Raw genomic sequence first — 19,644 nt, forward strand, 5'->3', positions numbered from 1 at the left:
TTCTCTGGAGCAGGATATTTTTAGTTAGGTTTAGACTTTGCTGTTGAAGGGATACCCTTCTTTTTAAGAATAGCACTGTGTACCTTGATGATTTTAGCTTAAAAGTGTGATTAGCATAAAACTATAAAATGTGAGTGAATGAAGATGAAAGGTATATGTATGCAAAAGAGCATAATTCTGTATGGGGCAAGATTTGCTTTTCATAGTACTTTATCATATATTGTCAGACATGCAGGTTCCCAATATTGGCCAGTCACCTTCTTATTGAGTACAAAGACTTAAAGTAAAAATGATCAACCCAATAAGTTTTTGAAAACAGTTTTACTGAAATGGAATATTAAAGAAGCAATCCTAACCGGGTATACTCAGAAGTAAGTCCTGTGTTGTTCAGTGGGGCTTGGTACCATGAGTGTCCTTAGGATTGCAACGTTAAAAGTGCAGTTATAGTAGAGTTCTCCAGTTGAAGCACATTGATACCAGTGAATTTAGACTGGACTAACTCTGCATAATATTGTCTTTTTCTATTATAAAATGTTGGGAATATACTCACATTTTTAACAGTGCTAAGCACTGGAAGCTTGTTGTGACCTCTGAATGAGGCCAATATTTGCATAACCTGCTCTGTTCACACTTTTTATTTTACATGGCATTTTATTTTTAATGAAAATAATGTTACTCCCTTTTTGTATGTGCTTCCTTGTGATGTCCTTTGGCTAGTCAATGACCGTTTGGAAGCTGAGAGTATACTGCCATAACTTATCAATACTTATCAGTATTTATTGACATCTATGTTTACTGGCACTTATATGATTTTATAAGTTGTGATTTTACCTATTTAAATATCGTGTTTTAACTACTCCTGTGTGTGTGTGTGTGTGTGTGTGTGTACTGTGAGCTGCCCTGACCTTGCCAAGGTGGGGAGGGTGGGATATAAATTAAATAAATAAGTTGATGTGTTTTAGAGCATAATTTATATAAAGCATGATAATCCAGTTCCTTTGCATATGCAGCTATTATTGCCCATAAATATTGTCCCCTTCATCCTTGGTATGCACACAGGCAATGTTCAAGGTCATTGTGGGGCTAAAAGAACTTGTGAATGCTTGCCATATGCCCAGTTATTCCTCCTTCTCTGTCTGGTGGAAGTCAACTACTGTTCCTCATTGTGCATATTACATGTGCATGCTGACAGGAGCAAGCAGTGGATTGCTCTACCAGGGCCCAAGGGAATCCACATGTAGATGCTGCCCATAGAAGGGCATCATATGCCTATTGTACAATAGCTAATTTTGCAAAATAATTTTTAAATATACAGAAGAATCTCTTAGTGATGGTGGTTCTTCATTATTCATCTGCCAACTGATGGCCAGAGTCAAGCAGCTGTGATTTGATTCAAAAGAGGATCGACTGAATCTGTGTATCTTCTATGAAAGCCAGTTTGGTGTAGTGGTTCAGTGCATGGACTCTAATCTGGGAGAACTGGGTTTAATTCCCTACTTCTTCACTTAACAGCTGCTGGATGACCTTGGGCAAGCCATAATTCTGTCAGACCTGTTCTCTCAAGGACAGTTCTGAAAAGAGCTCTCTCAGCCCCACCTACTTCACAGGTTGTCTGTTGTGGGGAGGGGAAGAGAAAGGAGTTTGTAAGCAGCTCTGAGACTCCAAGTGAAAGGCAGGGTATAAATCCAGTTTCCTCCTCCTCCTCCCTGTAGCAGGAGGATGCACTGGCACAGCAGGCGTTTGAAGAAGCTCGGCGAAGAACTCGTGAGTTTGAGGACAGAGATCGGTCTCATCGGGAAGAAATGGAGGTGAGAGTTTCACAGCTGCTGTCAGTTACTGGTTAGTACTCTACCAAAACCTTCAATCACTTCTCTATTGAGAGCATGATGCTAAAGTCTTATGTCTTGTGTGGATGTTGCAGTTTAGCAAGTCCCATTTGGATTGAGTATTAGTACAGTATGGCTCTTTTTCTTCAAAGCAAGGTTTCAGCTCAAAAATAGCGAGTTGTTTAGGAATGAGACCGTCTAGTTAACTTGTTGAAATTTAAGCTGATTTAATCTACCATTTTTTAGTCCAGTGGCACCTTTAAGACCAACAAAGTTTTATTCAAGGTACAAGCTTTCGTGTGTATGTACACTTCTTCTGACACAATGAAATGGAAATTACCGGTCGATACATATAGCTAGATTGCCCATCAGTCTCCAATTTTGGCATATTTATTTCCTTCACTATGTTTTCCTGTGGAATTAAATTTTTAAAAAATGGTAACCATATAAACTAAGCTTGTTATTCCTGTTCGGTCCTTGAATCTGTTAAACATTTTCATTATGCTGTATGCTAATTTACTGCTCTCACCCTCTACCTATATGTATGGACTAGTAATTTCATTGTATCTGAAGAAGTGTGCCTGCACACAAAAATTTATACCTTAAATAAAACTTTGTTGGTCTTAAAGATACCACTGAACTCAGACTTTGTTCTACTGCTTCAGACCTACATGGCTACCCACCTGAATTAATCTACCATTGTTACTAGGGGTGGGCATGAACCAGGAAATTCTGGTTCCAGGTGTGCCCAAACCGCACTTCAAACTGGCTGCTTAAGGCCACCTTTCTTCCAACTGTGGTAAGATCGTCCGGGGAAGCAAGAGGGATCACTGAAATGGCTTGCATCTATTTCAGGCTAATAGTGGGGCTAGTGTGCCAATCAGCTGTTAGGTTGAAATAGATACAAGCTATTTCCATGATCCCTTTTGCTTGGAAGGGGCGGGGGGGGGGCAAAACAGAGGGGTGGTTAATAAACCTAACAGCTGGGCTGGTCCCCCTGTAAGCTGTTAGAGTTAAATGGCTCTGAGCCATTAACCACCCCTCATTTCACTCCCCCTGCTTCTCATCACAAGCCTCTGAAAAACCACTTTTTTGGGGGGGTCACATGAACCTTGGTTTACGAACCATGACTGAGATGATTTTACCACCAAATTTAGGGATGTAGGCATGTTCATGCCTATCCTTAATTGTTATTTTCACTCCTCTCAATGAGAATTCAGATAGGAATTTTCCCATTCATGTGTGTGCACCAAACTAATAACTGGGTTGGATCCAGCTAGGTTTTCCACTCAATCTCACCCGATTCTTTTCCTTACCTGCCCCCACATGGCTTCTATCTATGCAGATCCAGTGGTCTTCAGCATCGCCTTTAGGAGTGGTCAACCTCTCTTTCACTAGCAGAAAAACTGGTTAGACCCACTCCACAGTGCAACAGATATTTGTATTGTGCTATGAATGTTACTTAGTCACTTAAATTAAAAAATTAATTATTGCTAGATGATGCATGATTGGATCCAGTGACAACTTCCTGCTAAATCCTTTCTTCATTTCATATTTATTTATTTTGTACCACACTTTTTTCCCCAGTGGGGACTTAAAATACTTCACCAAAGAGAATTTAAATAAGAAACCAGGAAAAACAAGCAAAGAATAATAAAGACTACAATATATTTCCATAGACTGCTTCCTGGTCTGATCCTAGAGCTGCAGAGTAGCTCAAAGAGCAACCTCTTTCTGGTATCTATGAAAGCAAATTTTTTGGACTGCAGGGGCAGCAATAATGTTATTGAAGCACGTGGATAATAGCATTATACAAGGAAAAAAACAAAGATTTTTGTAGCTATTTCTGTGGAATTATGCATGGTAATAATATTCTTTTTGTAAGATAGGGTTGTGTACTGTTTAAATCTAGGTAAAATGTATTCATTAAATGTGCAAAGACAATGTCTCATTGATTCCCAAAGTAGTCTGGAATGTAGACATAATCTTGAATAATCAACAGTAATAAATTATGTTCTATTTTTAAAACTTTTGCTGTGTTGAAAAGTAATTCTGATTGTGGAATTTGTGAAAAGAGAGCCCTTGCTGAAGTTCAGTTGTGTTTTAACAGAGAAGGAATATAAAAACATGTCTTGTAAATATTCACATTTTCTTTTCATAATAGAATGGCTTTTTAAATCCCAACCAAAAGTCTTGTGCTTTCCGTTTATAAAGTTCTTGCGTACATATTTAAGGCTGGGAGGTTGAAAGTCCTGTTGTTAGAAATTATACCCTGGGTTGATGCAAAGTCTGCATATTTTTTTAAAAATCATGCTAAATGGCTTTAATAGATACCACATTTGAACAATAAAAGAGGAAGAAACCCTTGCAGTACTTGGTCCGCTCCATCCAAAAGAAAGGCGCCAGCTCTTTGGAAACATTCAGCAAACCTTGGCAGCATATAAAAATGACCACAGATTTTACTCTTCATACTGTGCATAGGGTGTTTGTTTTTTAATGTAAGAAGCTGATGGAAAGGAACCACTAAAGTATTCAAATATACACAGTCCTCATTTTGTTAGTCAAATCTGACTTTGGCTGTTTTTAAAGGATAAGAATGAGCAAGCACAGTGGCTATGGAACTACAGTAGCTGCTGCTAATAAAGGCATGAATCACAGAGTTTCTCCAACAGAATGACATTTCCACTGGTAGGAAAGAAAGCAGAGATGTCTGCTGATTTTTCTTTTCTCTCACTGCAGACCCCCACTTTGCCCCCCTCTGTTGTTCCTGGAGGTCTACTGTTTCCTTGAGAACAAAAATTTCTGCAGGCTCAGAGGGCTGCAGCCAGAGAAATAAATAATTTACATAGGGGAGGGGACAGCGTGTTCAAACAGTCAAGTTTTGCATAAGACAGTTTGCATACGCAACACCAGAAATAACCATAATATGCAAGCAAGGTACATTAAATCATGTGCCCATCTACTTTTAAATGTGTTTCTAATTAGGTAACTAACCGGTGAATGCTTCCTAAACTACTGATTTGTCTAACTTTTAACTGATTGCATTTACTCTATATATTGTAAAACCTCAAGAATATCTTTTTGAAGATCTTTAGGAAAACCAAAACTGGTAACTTTTACTGTGTACTGAGTTTATTTATTTATTTATATTTATTTTTCGTATTTATACCCTGCCCTCCCCGATGGGCTCAGGGCGGCTAACAGGGACAAGGTAAAACCTTGCTGTGATGAGACTCCTACTAAGTGAGGAGCTCTTACCACCGTTTCTAGAGGGTGGCTGGTTCTCACCTAATGAGAAAGAACTGGTAATGGTAAAGTGCAAGCTTATGTGTACTCCCTACTTTCTTTCTACCTGGCTCATGCAAGAGAGGAGCTAGGCAGGTTCAGCTGAGAAGTGCAAAGTTTCCACATTATCAGGAGCCATGGAGAACCTGGCATGTTGCTGTGAAGTGTCCAGGCTCAGCAGCTGCATCCTCTGATTCTGAATCCCTCAAAGTCCTTCTGCATACCAGCTGGCTGAAGTTTTAGTTAATCTGCATGGGCTCATCCTCTTGCTTCACAGGTGTCAGCCTTGGCACCGACAACAGATCCCAAGGTGAACCTCTCATGATCTTACTGGTTTAGATTCTCTTTATTGTTTTTGTAGTGTGGAAACTCTCAGCTTCTCTTTCACTCATTAGAAACTATTGGAATAGTATTGTGTATTGTCTCAAGTCATGTTTATGGGAACGAGAAGAGGGAAATGGAGCTCAAGCTTTGATCAGCTAAACACCTGGAATATGTGCTGGTATTTACATATTCTTTTCCCCTGTCCTGTTTGCACTCTTAGCATTATTTGGAGGAAATGTGGATCCAAATTTATCCCTTTAAAATATGATCCTCTATGTTTTTAGTCAGAAGTCAGTCCCGCCAGGTTCAGTGGGGCTTGCTTCCAAGTAAGCATGCATAAAATTGCTGCTTTTGGTTGACAGTGACATAGTTGATAACTTCCAAAACATATTTATGTCTTGATTATAGATTATTCTGGCTCCTAAATTTGGGGGCTGATTCCTTGATCCAAAAAGTCCATTGAGGGCTGGTCTAAAGCCTGTTCTTCCTAGCCCAGAGGGCTAGAAAACTCTGTTCATATTTAAATGAAAGCTGAATCTTTTAGGTATTAAATCTTGTGGTCACCACCAAATTCTGATGCTTTTCTGCACTTGCACAGAATTGCAGAATAACACCCATCCTCTGTAGATGACTAGGCCAAGGATATGTTAGATCTCTGTATAAGGAAGATAACTGCGTATAACCAATGAGAAGCTCCTGAGACCTTCACTTCCAACTGGCAAGATTTCCTGTATCTCTTTGAGCAGTGATGTCTCACCTTCTCCACCTCTTGTTCAGCTGGATCCATATTACTGCCTCTCACCTTTTTCCCCATCTTATTCTCTACTCTGTATCTTCCCAAGTGTGTGCAACTGTTATTATGTTTTCTTGTTGATGAGCTGTGTTGGGGAAGAGGGTGGGTAGTGGGTAGTGTTACAGTGAGTTTGGTATTAAATTTACTATCTTATGATGGGGGGAAATAAAAAAATCTTAAAGAAAAAAGTGGATATATGGCACTTAGTATCCCAAGAATTCAAAGATTTTGTATAATGAAAAAAGGCAGGATATACTTAAGGCTGCAATGGTACATTTTGTAAGTTGAACAGCAATGGTTGGTAAGTGCTCAGAAGCTGCTAGGGGAGGGTGGGTGAGGTCTTATTTCCAGGGTTTCTGGAGATGGGCTTCAATATTTTGCATAGCTCATTACCCTGTTGTATGACTAGTCAAAAGCAGAATAAACACATTTGCATAACTTACAGGAGTCATAGAATTCAGGCTTTCTTGGTCCAGAATGCAAAAATACTGGGTTTTTGTGATACTTGTTGACCTCGCTTTGGGGGAAAAGGTGACACTTGAGAACAAATGTGATCTAAAGCCAAAAAGCCCCTTCTTCAGTCAAGCTGCTGGCCATTCTTCAGTAAACAAAATGTGCAGAGCAGCTCTGACCAGGGCGTTACAAAGGCTTGGTTTACTGGATACACTTTGACCGATGTCACTGCCAAGAGGTTGTCAGTGTGCTTGGTGGTATTCCTGTGGTGGCTTTGTCTCGCCACAAGTCTGGTCCTACTGCTGAGTGGGGATTTGAGGAATGGTTGTGTGTTTGCATTTGCTGGAAGGCAGAAAGTACGCTTGGCACTTGAGTTCCAGAAGCATTCTTAGTGCTGTTCAGGCATATTGTGTGCTACAATTCCAATGTTTTACTTAAATGGCTTCAGTGTTGAGCCAAACAGGAAGAGAGAATTCAAAATGGCTTAAAATGATGTTCTTTGTTGGGAAAACAGTATCAGGAGAAAATGACAGAAAGCTTTTAAGCTGTGCGACCTGGCCATTGGGGGGGGGGGCTCTGTCCTGATTTTGAGTAAGCACAATGATCTGTCTGTTGATGCCATTTGCCTCTTTTCAGTATAAAGTAGAAGAGGCATAGTTTACACATTGACGTATATGATCATGGGAAAATTATTTGCATGCTTTGATGTATCAGAATTACCAGTTACGGAATGTTTGCAGCAGCCTTTTCTTTTTTAAAGTATACATGAAATTGCAGCTTTTTGGAACCTGTAAACTGAAAACCTAGCCACAAATATTTATTCCCCAATTTGCAGTATATGTACAGTAGATAGCTGAAAAGTCTTAGTTTTTCATGGAACTGTTCAAAGTAAAAGGACACTTTCATTTGAGAAAATATTGTTTCATGGCCGGTAGACATGCTATAAATATATAATTACTATTGATTGCTGTCGGTCAGTATTTTGCTGTTGCTCAGCCCCTTTCTAACCTGCATTGACTGAAAGAAGATGCCTATATTAGAGTATTGCTTGACTTGCAAAATTGATCTGCTCTGTACTGCACTCAGCATTGATTCTGTACAAAAAGTAAGTTGTTGTCTTGGTATGTTCATTCAGTGACACTTTAGTAGTCGACCATTTTGCTGCTCACAGTGGCATATGTCATCCTCTTTTGGTACCTTTGAACAATTAAAGCTATGCTAATTTGTGACCACTGCACATGAGAGAAAGCAAAAGTTGATCCTGCTTAAGTAATGTCAAGAAGTTTTAATAGCTTCCCATGAATTGCATGGTATTTTGTAGTGCATTTCTAACCTGGAAACATGCATAAGTTCTTATTCGGAGTATTACTCCTTCCTATTTAAAGTTATTGATAATGTAGAACACATTGAATTAAATATTAGTTTGGTTGTGTATTACATTCATGTTCTATATTTGGGCTGTGCCAAAATACTTCATGGGAAAGACGTATGTTGAGGAAAGATCTGATGAAAATGAGTGTAGTGCTATCACGTATGTGCTTTAGGAGCTGATTCTTGACAGGAGGAGCAGCAAGGGAGAAGCAATGGAATTGTCTGAGCAGGAGACCTTCAGAAATCTAAGGGTGGTGGAACTGGAGAAGCAAAGGTCACAGTAATTTATCTAGATATAGTAGCTGAACTAAAGGAGAGCAAGGTCTTGGAGGGCTGTGAGGACAAGGGTAAGGTTAGGGTTGTGCTGGATCTGGGAAGGGGAGTCATGGTCAGAATAATGAGGCAGGTAGATGATTTTAACAGTACAGTTCTAAAGAAAGATGAAGAGATATGACTGTGTAAGACCAGAGAAAAGTGGCACCAGACTGAAGGGCGGGTGCACAAAGGAGAGAGAAGAATAAAAGCCAAGGTGACATTGCCAGTGGATAGTCAATTTAGATCAGAGCCAATTTCATGTAGTGGTTAAGAGCAGCAGACTCTACTCTGGAGAACCGGTTGCTTGAAGCCAGCTGGGTGACCTTGGGTCAGTCACAGTTCTCTCAGCCCAGAATATAAACCTAGCTTGCCACAAAAAGAACTAGAGTTTCAGGCTCTCCTGGCTATACTACACCCACCGCCATATGATAATTAATTAGTCAGTTTAGAAGGATAAGAAGGCTTTGTGGGGGGTGAAATATGAGACTCTCAATCTTGAATATATTGAATTTCTAGGCAGAAATTTCAGACAGTTGAAAGTCGCAGGATTGAATAGAGAAAGTTCAGCTGGGTATCATCAACATATAGGTAATACTGAATGCAGTTGGTTATGGTGAGAGCATCATAAAATGTGTTGAGAGAACAGAGAAGAAAGCTCAAAGACAGATTCATAGGTACCCAATGGAGAGAGGAAAGTAAAAGAGCTTCACCCTTGCGAAACACTGGATCGAACAGGTAGGGATATGAAGGTCATGTGGTGTCTTGGGAAACGGAGGCAAATTAGAGGTAAAGGCATAAACTGCAGTGTCTAATTAATGACAAGAGGAAGAAGGAACAGGACAATGTTGTAAAAAAGCCATTGGATCTGTAGATTGCAGGTCACCAAAGGAGGAAGGAGTTGAACACAAGGAAAGTGGAAGCTGGGCAGTGCTCAAAGAATTGAAGTGATAGCGAAACCGAGGGTAGTCCACAGCAGAGAGGTGAGGACAGAGCAGCTTATGGTAAAGAAACAATCAGAAGAGAGTGGGAGGCAGTGTGTGGGTATTGTGTCATCTTATTCTAGGTTGTGCTGGCCAGAAAGAGACCTAGGGGAGAGGGGGAGCTGTGTCTCAAGATGGGGTACACCAAAGTAACTTCCATTTTTGTACGTTATCACTTTTGTAGTACATATGGATTTGAACCCATAATTTAAACTGCAGTCTTAAAATTCAATTTATTTTAAAACTGCATGTATTAGTGATACCGAAATATTTCTTCACACAGTATATTGTGTTTTGGAAACTGCTGCAATAAACTGCATTTCCGCCTTCAAACAGTTAATAATTAGGCCTTTTAATCAGGCAATCTGGTGGAGTTGCTTATGTGATCCTTGATAGAGCTTGGTGGTGAAGCTGTGTATATTTAAACTATGTTCTGTTGGATTTTACAGTAATACCCAGTGGCCAGTCACACTATAGTATATAACTGTATGGAAACACAAAAAATCTAAAGGGTCAGTGAACTGAAAATTCTTACATGTTTCTTCAACAGAGATGCCCTAGTTAAGAATCATTTTGCTTAATGAGCTAGGTGGAAGCTGCTGCTTCCTAATGGATATTCCTGCACAGCCAAAGGAGATGTCTCCTGCGTTCTTTTGATGTCCCTCCTGCTTGAATTAGGTGGAGGAAAGTCAGGATTGTCTTCTTGTTCTGGGGAAGAAGTAAATGGGAGACTCATTGATGGACACTATTTATTTATTTATTTATTTTAAAACATTTTAATGTATGTCTTTCTCCTGAGCAACTCAGGGCCCATGGGTACAACACGAGGATCACTGCACTAAAATATTTGAGTGATTTTTAAAAATTGGAACTAAATCTTGCCCGTTTACAGATAAGTAGAAATTTCCTGTGACCTAGCAGCACTTGGGCATGTTATTGCCTTTTGGTCAGGGCAAGACTGCTGCTGCATTTGTCCTTTCATGGATGGGGGGACCCAGCACCATGTTCTGGTTTGAAGGAGGAGGCCCAGAGTAATAGTTAGTGGCTCAGCAGGTAGGAGGCTAGCAGACTGCAGGGCTAGCAAGTATTCATCAGCTATTTAGGCTGGTCTGGGATGAATGCTAACAAATTAATGTCATTTTAAATTTATTGTTTTGCCTTCAAAAACGTCTAGACAAATCTTAACTTTCTCTTCCCTTTTTGTTTTTCTCCTCTTCATCCATGTTACTTCAGGCAAGAAGACAACAAGACCCTAGTCCCGGATCAAACCTAGGAAGTGGTGATGATCTGAAACTACGTTAAAAGAAGTGACCAATGAGCAACACATGCTTTTTAATCTGGGCAAATGATCAAATTAAATGACCAGAAACTGTGATAACTGGGTATATACGATAGTCTATTCCCTGACCTGCGGCAGCCAAACTATCATGTACTGCCATGGTTTGCACTATGTTTGTGTTACAATACCTGCATTTCTGTTCTTTAAGCCTGTCGCCAGTGCAAATTTGAGATTCTTGTTTTTCTATGCAAGCTTATAATTTTGTTGGCACTATTTTAGTGAAGTCAGAACTTTATGCAGCTATAAAAACGATTCCTTAACTGTAATATTCATTTCAGAATAGGTCAAAACATTGCAGAATAAAGGTTTTTGTGAATTTACTATAAGCCAAAACTTTCTAAACTAATTTTTATATGGGCTTTTGGAAGTTTGGTTGCCATTTTGTGTCCTTTGTACTTTTGTCGGGGTGTGTGAGTGATTTTTTTTCCTCTCGAAAATTTGCAACACATTTTACCCTAGTAACACAATGTTGTTGATTTAATGAATTATGTGTTTATAATTTTCAAAATGGTAAAATCCCTTGATAAATTGCATTTCAGTTATGTTTTATATGGCAAAAAATGTCAAAGCAGTAGTAGTTTACATTTTTAATGTATGCTCTTGTACATATAACCGACTGAAACCTTTGCAGTCTGGCTTTCTTTTTATTCAGGGACTTCTTAAAAATAGATCTAAAACGGGATATTGCAACTTTCGTGATTAGGCTGATGCTAAAAGTGATTTATGTTTAATACGAACATGTTGAAAATAGCTGCTGTAGGTGTACGATGTCCTTATTCTAACTAAAGCAAAAGTATGAATTGAGGAATTTGAATTGTATGGAAAAAAAACATACTGGCCAAAAAAGATCTTTATGTTTTGTTACTATTGCTACTTTATTACATAATAATTTCCATCAGGGTAAGATTTGGGGACAACTGATTAATGTAGCTTACTGCCAAGTTGAACTGCTCGCTTTTTCCTTTCTCAAACTGTTTTGTCCCACAGATCATTTCAGCACATGAATATCAATTTTATAAATGATTATTTCCAAGCACTTGAATGCAACATTCTTTTCTTGTGTGTTTGTTAGAATGACCAGGACACCTTGTTCCTCACTGATGGTGACAATTGAAGCAGTTACAAATTCTTTTAAAGTTCAAGGTAGCTAAAGAAAAAAAGGGATTGGATTCCTGCACAAAATCTTCTCTGTAGTCATCAGGTGACACTGTGGGATGCCTTGTTTTCTGTCCGAGGTCATTTAATTAATTTTAATGGTCTTTTCATGCATGTTTTTTCTTCTCCTTCATCTCAGAAACAGTGGTCCAAAATGTTAGATTATCTGATCTGTTCAGACCTAGGATACACACCTACTTTATTATACACAGTAGCCTTCCTCATTTTTTTCCAGCTTGTGGTTTCAAACAACTATAATACACAAATTATATTATTTCATATTAATTTTGCTGTCTTTCTGTAAATACCTAACACCCCCCATCCTTGTCTAGAACTCTGCTACACATTGCATCTTAATGCTGGCATTAAGATCACAAACCCCTGGCCCTCTGCTAGCTAGTCTTTAAGTTATTGATGCAATTGTGATATTTTTTCATAATTTCTATTTAAGTAGAAGTTGCATCATCCTTCTTGAACTCATCTCTGAAGAGTTGCCTTAAGCTTCAAGATTGCTTTTGCTGTCTTTTTGTGTTATGTTAACCATAATGTTCATAATAAACTTCTGTGTAGTGAAAACAAGTGGCTGTAAATTCCTTTATGATACTTGCTATTACTGTAACATGTCACCCTTATATGTTCAGGTATGATGAATAATCTGTTAAAGATTCCAATGAAATGACATTACTTTTGATGTTCCAGGATTCTCTCCTAATACTAGCTAGTGCCATAAGATTTGTAAATATGTGTGTTGTTGTTTGCTCTATCCCAAAGCCACAGGGCAGGTTACAGTATGAAGCCAAAGCCCACAAGGATAGAAGTAATCAAAAAGTTACCAGCACTAACATCCTTGAGCTCATTCTCATCCCCCTCCCCAAAGTACAGTACTCTAATAATCTGTTTCCCCTCAATACAGTGAATGGATTGTTTGAATAGTTCAAAAGTGTCATCAGATGCACTGTACCTCAGCATTGGTATTTCAAATTCTTACAACAGAAAAAGATATACTTTTGTATCTTCACACTGTAATAAATGGGAGATCTGCTCCCAAAGTGACACATTCTTGAAGCAAATCATGTCTATTCAGCCTAACATACTTCATAGGGTTGTTGTGAGAATAAAATTGAGAAGGGAATAATGGCCACTTTGGGATCCCACTGTGGAGAAAGATGGGGTATAAGCAACATATTTAAACGAAGTTAGTTAACGTCAGAATTTATCAAGTTCCCGCCATACCATTTGGTAAATCAGGGAACATTCTTTAGCTTGTACTGCAGTAAGAAACACATTTTGGCCAGTTTCCTCAAAGGATCATCCCAGGAAAAGAAACCTACTTGTAGGAAGACAATTAATGCCATATAACCTCAATGACAATAAAACACCTCTCAGAATATTTACATTGTCTGTAGTGTACACTTTTAATCTCTGCTGTTCATGTTAATCGTGTGCAGCTCAGTGTATTAACTTCAGTTTGTTTCATCTCTACAGTAATACTTATCTTCCTTATTATGGAGGATGGTTGTTCTATGTAAAAATATTATCTGTGCTTTCTAACATGTTAAAGAAGAGTATTTTCATTTTTAGCCCGGAAATCTTCCATTTGGCTAAGAGTTCAATTAGAATAAAAACTACAGTCACACTTTTAGCACTGCTTCAGTGACCACTTTCAGTAACTCAGTCCAATTCTGTTGCTCTAGTACCAGCAAAAATGGGGGGGTGGGGTTTTGCCATTGTTTCTGGGTGGAAGAAACAACTGTTAGACCAACTTATTTTGAATGAGTAGATGGGCTAATTATTTTCTGCTTGTTTCTGTGGAGAATCTATCTTTTGGACATTTAAACTACCTTTCACACTAATGTTTAATTTTCAAGCGGGAAGCAATCAGATACTTTAGCATAAGTAAGATCCGCTCTAGTAAGCTTAGTAGTGCCATCCTAAGCAGAGCTACACCATTCTACACCTGTGGATTTAAAGCTGTAACTCTGCTTAGGATGGTGCATACTGAATAAATATAGTAAGTATATACGTAACTATATAAACTGGATTGTGAAATGTTCTGTAGGTTGAAACTTGTAACACTTTAGAGTTCTGGGATCTACATTGTTTATAAGAATTTGTGGTTCCAATTCAGTATTGATGGTATTCGCAGAACTAGGTCCTGATGGTATGCAGCCAGGCACTTTTGCAAAGAGTTGATTACCCCAGATGTCCCACATGCAAGCAATAATAGCAATTATTTAGCATTTCTATACACTTCTGAGTGCATCATTGATCCCAACAAACCCAATATGGGTAACTTGGAGTTATTCTATGTTGCAGTATTAGGGACCGAGACAGAGAGATCAGCCTGACTGAGGCCAATGGATGAGTTTGTGGATGTGAAAGGGTGATTTTCTTACATCTTACTCAGAACCACTAGTTCAAATAAAACAGCTGTCGTCTGTTGTGCCTTTAGTGTGTGTGCCAGAGGGTATGCATGTTCAGCTGAAGCTTTTCTCATTTGTGTTGTATAGCTACGTCCCATAACTGAAGAGAACCTACTTTTAGATGGTGGTCTGGGGGGGAAGTATAGAGCACAAATACAGCTGCATGTAACAGCATATCCATTGAAGACTTGCCATGTTTTGCACATCAACCATAACTTTGCAGGCTACAGTTATTAAATAGTCACTGAAAATCTGAGTTTGGGAGGCTAGTTTTTAAATGGTGTCTCTCTCAGAATGTAAGGAATTTCACCCCAAAGTGTGTTGCTGTGTACCTCATGAATTATTTCAGCCCCTCATACTGCCCCTGAGAACATACATTCTTTTCCTTTCATGCAGTATTCCTCTGGGAAACTTGTGAAGCTGATCAGACAATGAAAACAGGTGAAATGGATTTAAAGAAACAGGTGTGAGCATATTTAGCCACTTTCCACAAAAGCCTTTTGAAATAAGCTTTTCATATAGATGGCAACGTGCAAGTGAGACATCTGCACTCAAGGCTAGCCTTGCTTCCTTTTCTATGGGTAGAAATTTTTCACATCACCTGTTACCAGATTCTTTTCACTGGACCTGCTAGAGATTGAACCTGGGACCTGCATGCAAAGCAGACGCTCTAACAAGCAGATGCTCTGCCACTGAGACATGGCTGTACTTTGGAATGGATCCAGCAAAACAGGTTGTCAGCCCATAGTATCAAAAAAGCACTAATTTAACTTTTGCTTCAGCAGCTTGGTAAAAATGTCTAGTCCATTTAACAGATGTTTAATGGGACGTTATTTGTGTGTAAAGTGCTGTCAAGTCGCAGTTGATTTATGGCAACTCTGTAGGGTAGGGTTTTTAAGGCGAGAGACTCAACAGAAGTGGTTTGCCATTGCCTTCCTTCGTGTAGGGACCTGGACTTCCTTGGTGGTCTCCCATCCAAAGACTAACCAAGGACAAGCTTCGAAGATCTGACCAGATCAGGCTAGCCTGAGCCATCCAGGTCTGGGGTAGGGATGTTATTTAGCAGATGCTTTTCATGGCATGGAAACAAGATAACTTCAGCTGCTCATTGTATTAAAAAGATGGGACCTTTCCCCCAGGCCTGTTTACCCTTGGTATAGCTGATACGTTGCATACGGACAGGCTGAGGCTGAGTGCCAGGGGGGAGAAAGGGGAAAGAAAACCTTGTGCTTTTGTCCTTTTGAAAAAGATTCCTGGCTGCCCAGAACTTGGCCTGGTGCGAGGGCTGTGCTTGTTCACTGCTCTCATGCTGTCTTAATGTTTGTAGCCTTGTAGTCCTCTAGTCTTACTATTATTAAAGTATCACCCTCCTCTTCTATGGAAAATACTTCACAAAACTTTTCCCATGCTAATGAAAGCTGCATTTGATAAATTGTTTTGGCTGATAGCGTGCTAAAGATTAATTCTCCCCCCCCCTTTAATACCACGATGTCACAGCATTCATTGGTTTGCAAAGCACATGACTTCCTTCAAGCAGGGTGGGATGTTTGGGGTGGTGGTGTTTTCTTTGCCTCAGGAAAATGGATCTGATCTTTCTTAGAATGGAGACCTGGCCACACAAACACGCTACTGTGCTTAACAGAAGCAGAATCTAGATTATGGACTTTAAATGAAGACACTGGTGTGTGGTATCTACTATGGTCACCTCTCTCATGTGGCTTTGGCTTTCTAAAAGCATTAGTATCCTATTACTGCCTGTTTCAGAAATGCTAATATCCACGAAAGCAGAGAGAAAATATTCTTCATATTAGAATCTGGGTTCATCCCACGATGCTGCTGATGGGTATTCATACAGCTCATGTGTACTGTAGTAATCTCCAGACTAAGAGAGAGTGAGCTTTAAAGTCAGATGTCTGTATGTCTTTTAAAAACCATACCCAAATAAATACATGATGATGATGTGCCAGCCAATGCAACCTTTACGTTCAGAGGCAGCATATGAGATGTTACGGATCTTTCACAAGGCAGGGCCATCTGGCTGCTGGAAATAGAATACTGGGGCAGGAGACCTGATCCAGCCAAGCCATTCTTATCCCTGGTGGACACACTTGAGGGTGGCCAGCGCTGTCCTTCCTTGCTGGACGGCAACAGTACCCTGATCCCCTTTTGAGCTTGTAACTGAACCAGGCGTTATGCAAGAATACCCAAGTTGTGCAGAAGCCCAGTCTCCATGATTCTTCCTCCTTTGAAGCTTAGTCCGATACAGACAGGTCCAATATGAGAAATCTTCAGAGGAAATGAGGGCTAGTCCCAACATTAACAGTAGCAACTCCTAAGAAGAGGTACCTTTGGAAATCAGAAAGTGTAATTACAATTCAAGGAAAACTCTAACACAATATAAGTTGATTTGCTTCTGATGAAGTTATGATACGAAACCAAGCAAAAGCCGGCTGCTTTTAAAGATACTATGATACTTTGACTGCTATTATGATTGTTCCACAGTTCCTTGGCTATCAGCAGTAACACATTGTACTAGCTGTTTGTATATCATTGAGATATTGTATAGTATTGGCTTTTATGCCCTGTATGTAATTTTGTATACTTTGAGATATTATTTAAGTATAAAAGTGATTGTATTTGCTTACATATCTAAGAGCTTGAGTGGGTTCACCACATTGTTTCCCCCCCAGTTTTGCTGTTTCCTTTACGTCCTTATACTGGGAGGTCTGTCTTTTTGTTTTGGAAGGCAATTTTATTTGCACTCTTAGGACCTAAACTGGAAGGCACATATTATTTCCAGTATATACAACTACTTCTGACACAAGGCCAGATATTTTTGTGGCCCCAAACAGAAACCTTTTGGTGTGTCATTCAATTCCATATTGGACCATTCCAATTTTGATCCTATTTTATTTATTGTTAATTGCCTTACATGTGTTACAGGGACTCTGTTGCTTGGTGTATTTTGTACTAGACCTTTGAAGAAGGCTCTTGTGAGCTGAAATACATCAGGTCATACACTGTCCTTTTGTGTATTTATTAACTTTGAACATTTTATGAGGCTTTACTTGGACCCCTACAAGGTTTTTATATGTCTTTGTAGTAAACACTCTTTTATATACTTACGTTTTTAATTTTTGGCCCTCAATAAGATTTCTAAACTTCCTTTGGAGGTTTAGCCTAAAAGCCCTAGACCAGGGGTGTCGAACTCATTTGTTATGAGAGCCGGATCTGACATAAATGAGTCCTTGTTGGGCCGGGCCATGTGTGCCATAAAATGTAATGCCATGTAGCTGAGATATAAACTTCATTAAGGACACAAACACAAAGGGTTTTCTTTTACTTAATATAAAAACATGCTTAAAACATTAGCACTCTTGCAATATTTTGCTTATCTAACAGCGTTTGATAACTGACACCTCTTGCTCTGACTTATTGCATCAAAATGTGCTGTTGCAATCTTGAGTATGCTGTTCAGGTGTGTATCTGTAAGCTGCAACCCTACAATGATGCAGCAGCAGCAGAACTGGAAGAAGCAGCAGGAGACAGCCAGTTCCACTGCGGGCCTGATAGAAGCTCTCTGGGGGCCTGCTCTGGCCCCCGGGCTGCATGTTTAACACCCCTGCCCTAGACAGCCTGAGGGAGTGTTGGACAGGAAAAGGGGAGACCTGGCATGACACTTGCAGGGTGGTCTTGAGCCAGTCACACTTTTAGCCTGACCTACCTCTTTGAGTTGTTGGGAAAGTAAAAGGGAAGATGGGTGTATACCATAAGGTGTTTGGAGAAAAGGTTAGTTTTAAAACAAAAATAGATCAAAGTCTGCCGTGATTAACTGTGGACAGTTTTTTCACTGGTCCCTTAAGTAATCCTTTAGTCGAGTAGCTGGACTGATCCGTTTGTTCATCAGCTAACTGTGGCAACCCTGGTAAGTGGCTGCTTGAGGAGGAGGAGGGATGAAGTAGTCAATACACAAGCTGTCTAAGGCCAAATCGAAGGGAATGCGGAGGGCCATTGTCACAGTGTTATTGTATGAGAGGAGGACCATGGTTAACTGTGTGCTGTTTATGTTTTGTGCTGTCCACAGTTGGAGACAGGATGCTGTGTTATTACCATTTTTTTTCCTGCGCCTGTTAACTTCATTTATATACCCTGCCTTTCTTCCCAGTGGAGACCCAGAGTGGCTCACTAAACGTTCAACAATGAGGAAAGAAATCGCCTTCTCAAACTGCCCAGAGTGCACAACTAGAGAAAACCCATCAGCAGCTACTGCGAAGAGCAAGTAGCTTATTTAATTGAGTCAAGGAATAGATCCTCTTCTACTAGTTCCAAACCTCTCAGTGGGTGTCCGCTGAGCAATGCGGAGACACCCAATATGTTTCCCCCAAATGTCGCATCTGATATCCGGGCATGTCCCACCCAAGTTCCACTGTCTCTTCACCCAGCACGGAAACATGAGACATTGTGTTCCCTTTCTGATACTTAAAATCGGAGATGAAACGCGGCCAGAAAAAAATCCGCTCTTTAATGTATGTCAAGCGAGCAATATTTGCTGCACCAGCATGCAGGATGGATTATCTGTAAAGTAAACCATCTTTGAAAAATCAAGCAAAACTCGCACATCTGTTTCTAATGACAGTTACAAATTTAGATCTAACTGCATGAATCACAGCCTTAAATATATCTGGTGGGGCCAACTTTTTTGTTACATTCATCCCGTTGTAATGAGCATGAATGGGGAAACTCGACAGGAGAAATGGGGTGTGCCAGGGAGCAGCTAAGAGGAACCGCTACTTTGCGGTTAACAGCCCCACCCACGACTATTTTGTTACTTCATCTTCTGCTGGAAGAGCTATTCCTCCTGCTTTGACTCTGGTCCCCACAGCTGGCCCCAGCTGCTTGGAGACTGATTTTGCACTTGGGTGGGGTGATGGATCAGCAGACTTCCAGCAGCATCATCATGCCGAAGCGTGTGAGCATCCAAGGCCAGCAGCAGGAAGCATCTAGCATAACGGGTGGAGACCAAGGATGGATTCTGCCAAAATCAGAAACAGATTGGCGGGGCTGCTGCTGCTGTCATTTCTCCATTGGGGCTTTCTTCTCTACCCTGTTGGCCCTTTCATCAAAAGATAATTTAATAAAGCAGCAGGGTTCTTTTTTCTTCATTCAGAAGGCATTAAAGGGGGGGCTGAAAGCTTTTTGTCTGGGCTGCCAACTACCTGGAGGCAGGGGTCATTTAGTAGAAAAAGAGGTGCAGGAGCTCGTTAGCATAACTCGTTAGCATAACTTATTTGCATATGCCACACACCCTGACATACCGGAAGTGTGTCAGAAGGCAACACCCACTGCTCGGGCGCCATTGGACTGTTTTGGATTGCTAGCT

General features: G+C 40.0%; 1 protein-coding gene across 1 annotated transcript in view; it reads left to right on the forward strand.

Moving 5' to 3' along the window:
• Positions 1 to 10,921, forward strand: part of CBFB (core-binding factor, beta subunit) — a 59,081-nt gene extending 48,160 nt beyond the window's left edge. The window contains exons 5-6 of the mRNA XM_015406099.1: positions 1,713 to 1,808; positions 10,581 to 10,921. Coding sequence (XP_015261585.1) covers positions 1,713 to 1,808; positions 10,581 to 10,649 — 165 coding nt within the window. The 3' untranslated portion in view covers positions 10,650 to 10,921. The remainder of the gene's footprint in view (positions 1 to 1,712; positions 1,809 to 10,580) is intronic.
• The last annotated feature ends 8,723 nt before the right edge of the window (positions 10,922 to 19,644 follow it).

This window comes from Gekko japonicus, unplaced genomic scaffold (assembly GCF_001447785.1).
Source record: "Gekko japonicus isolate JY-2015 unplaced genomic scaffold, Gekko_japonicus_V1.1 scaffold757, whole genome shotgun sequence".
Lineage (NCBI taxonomy): Eukaryota > Metazoa > Chordata > Lepidosauria > Squamata > Gekkonidae > Gekko > Gekko japonicus.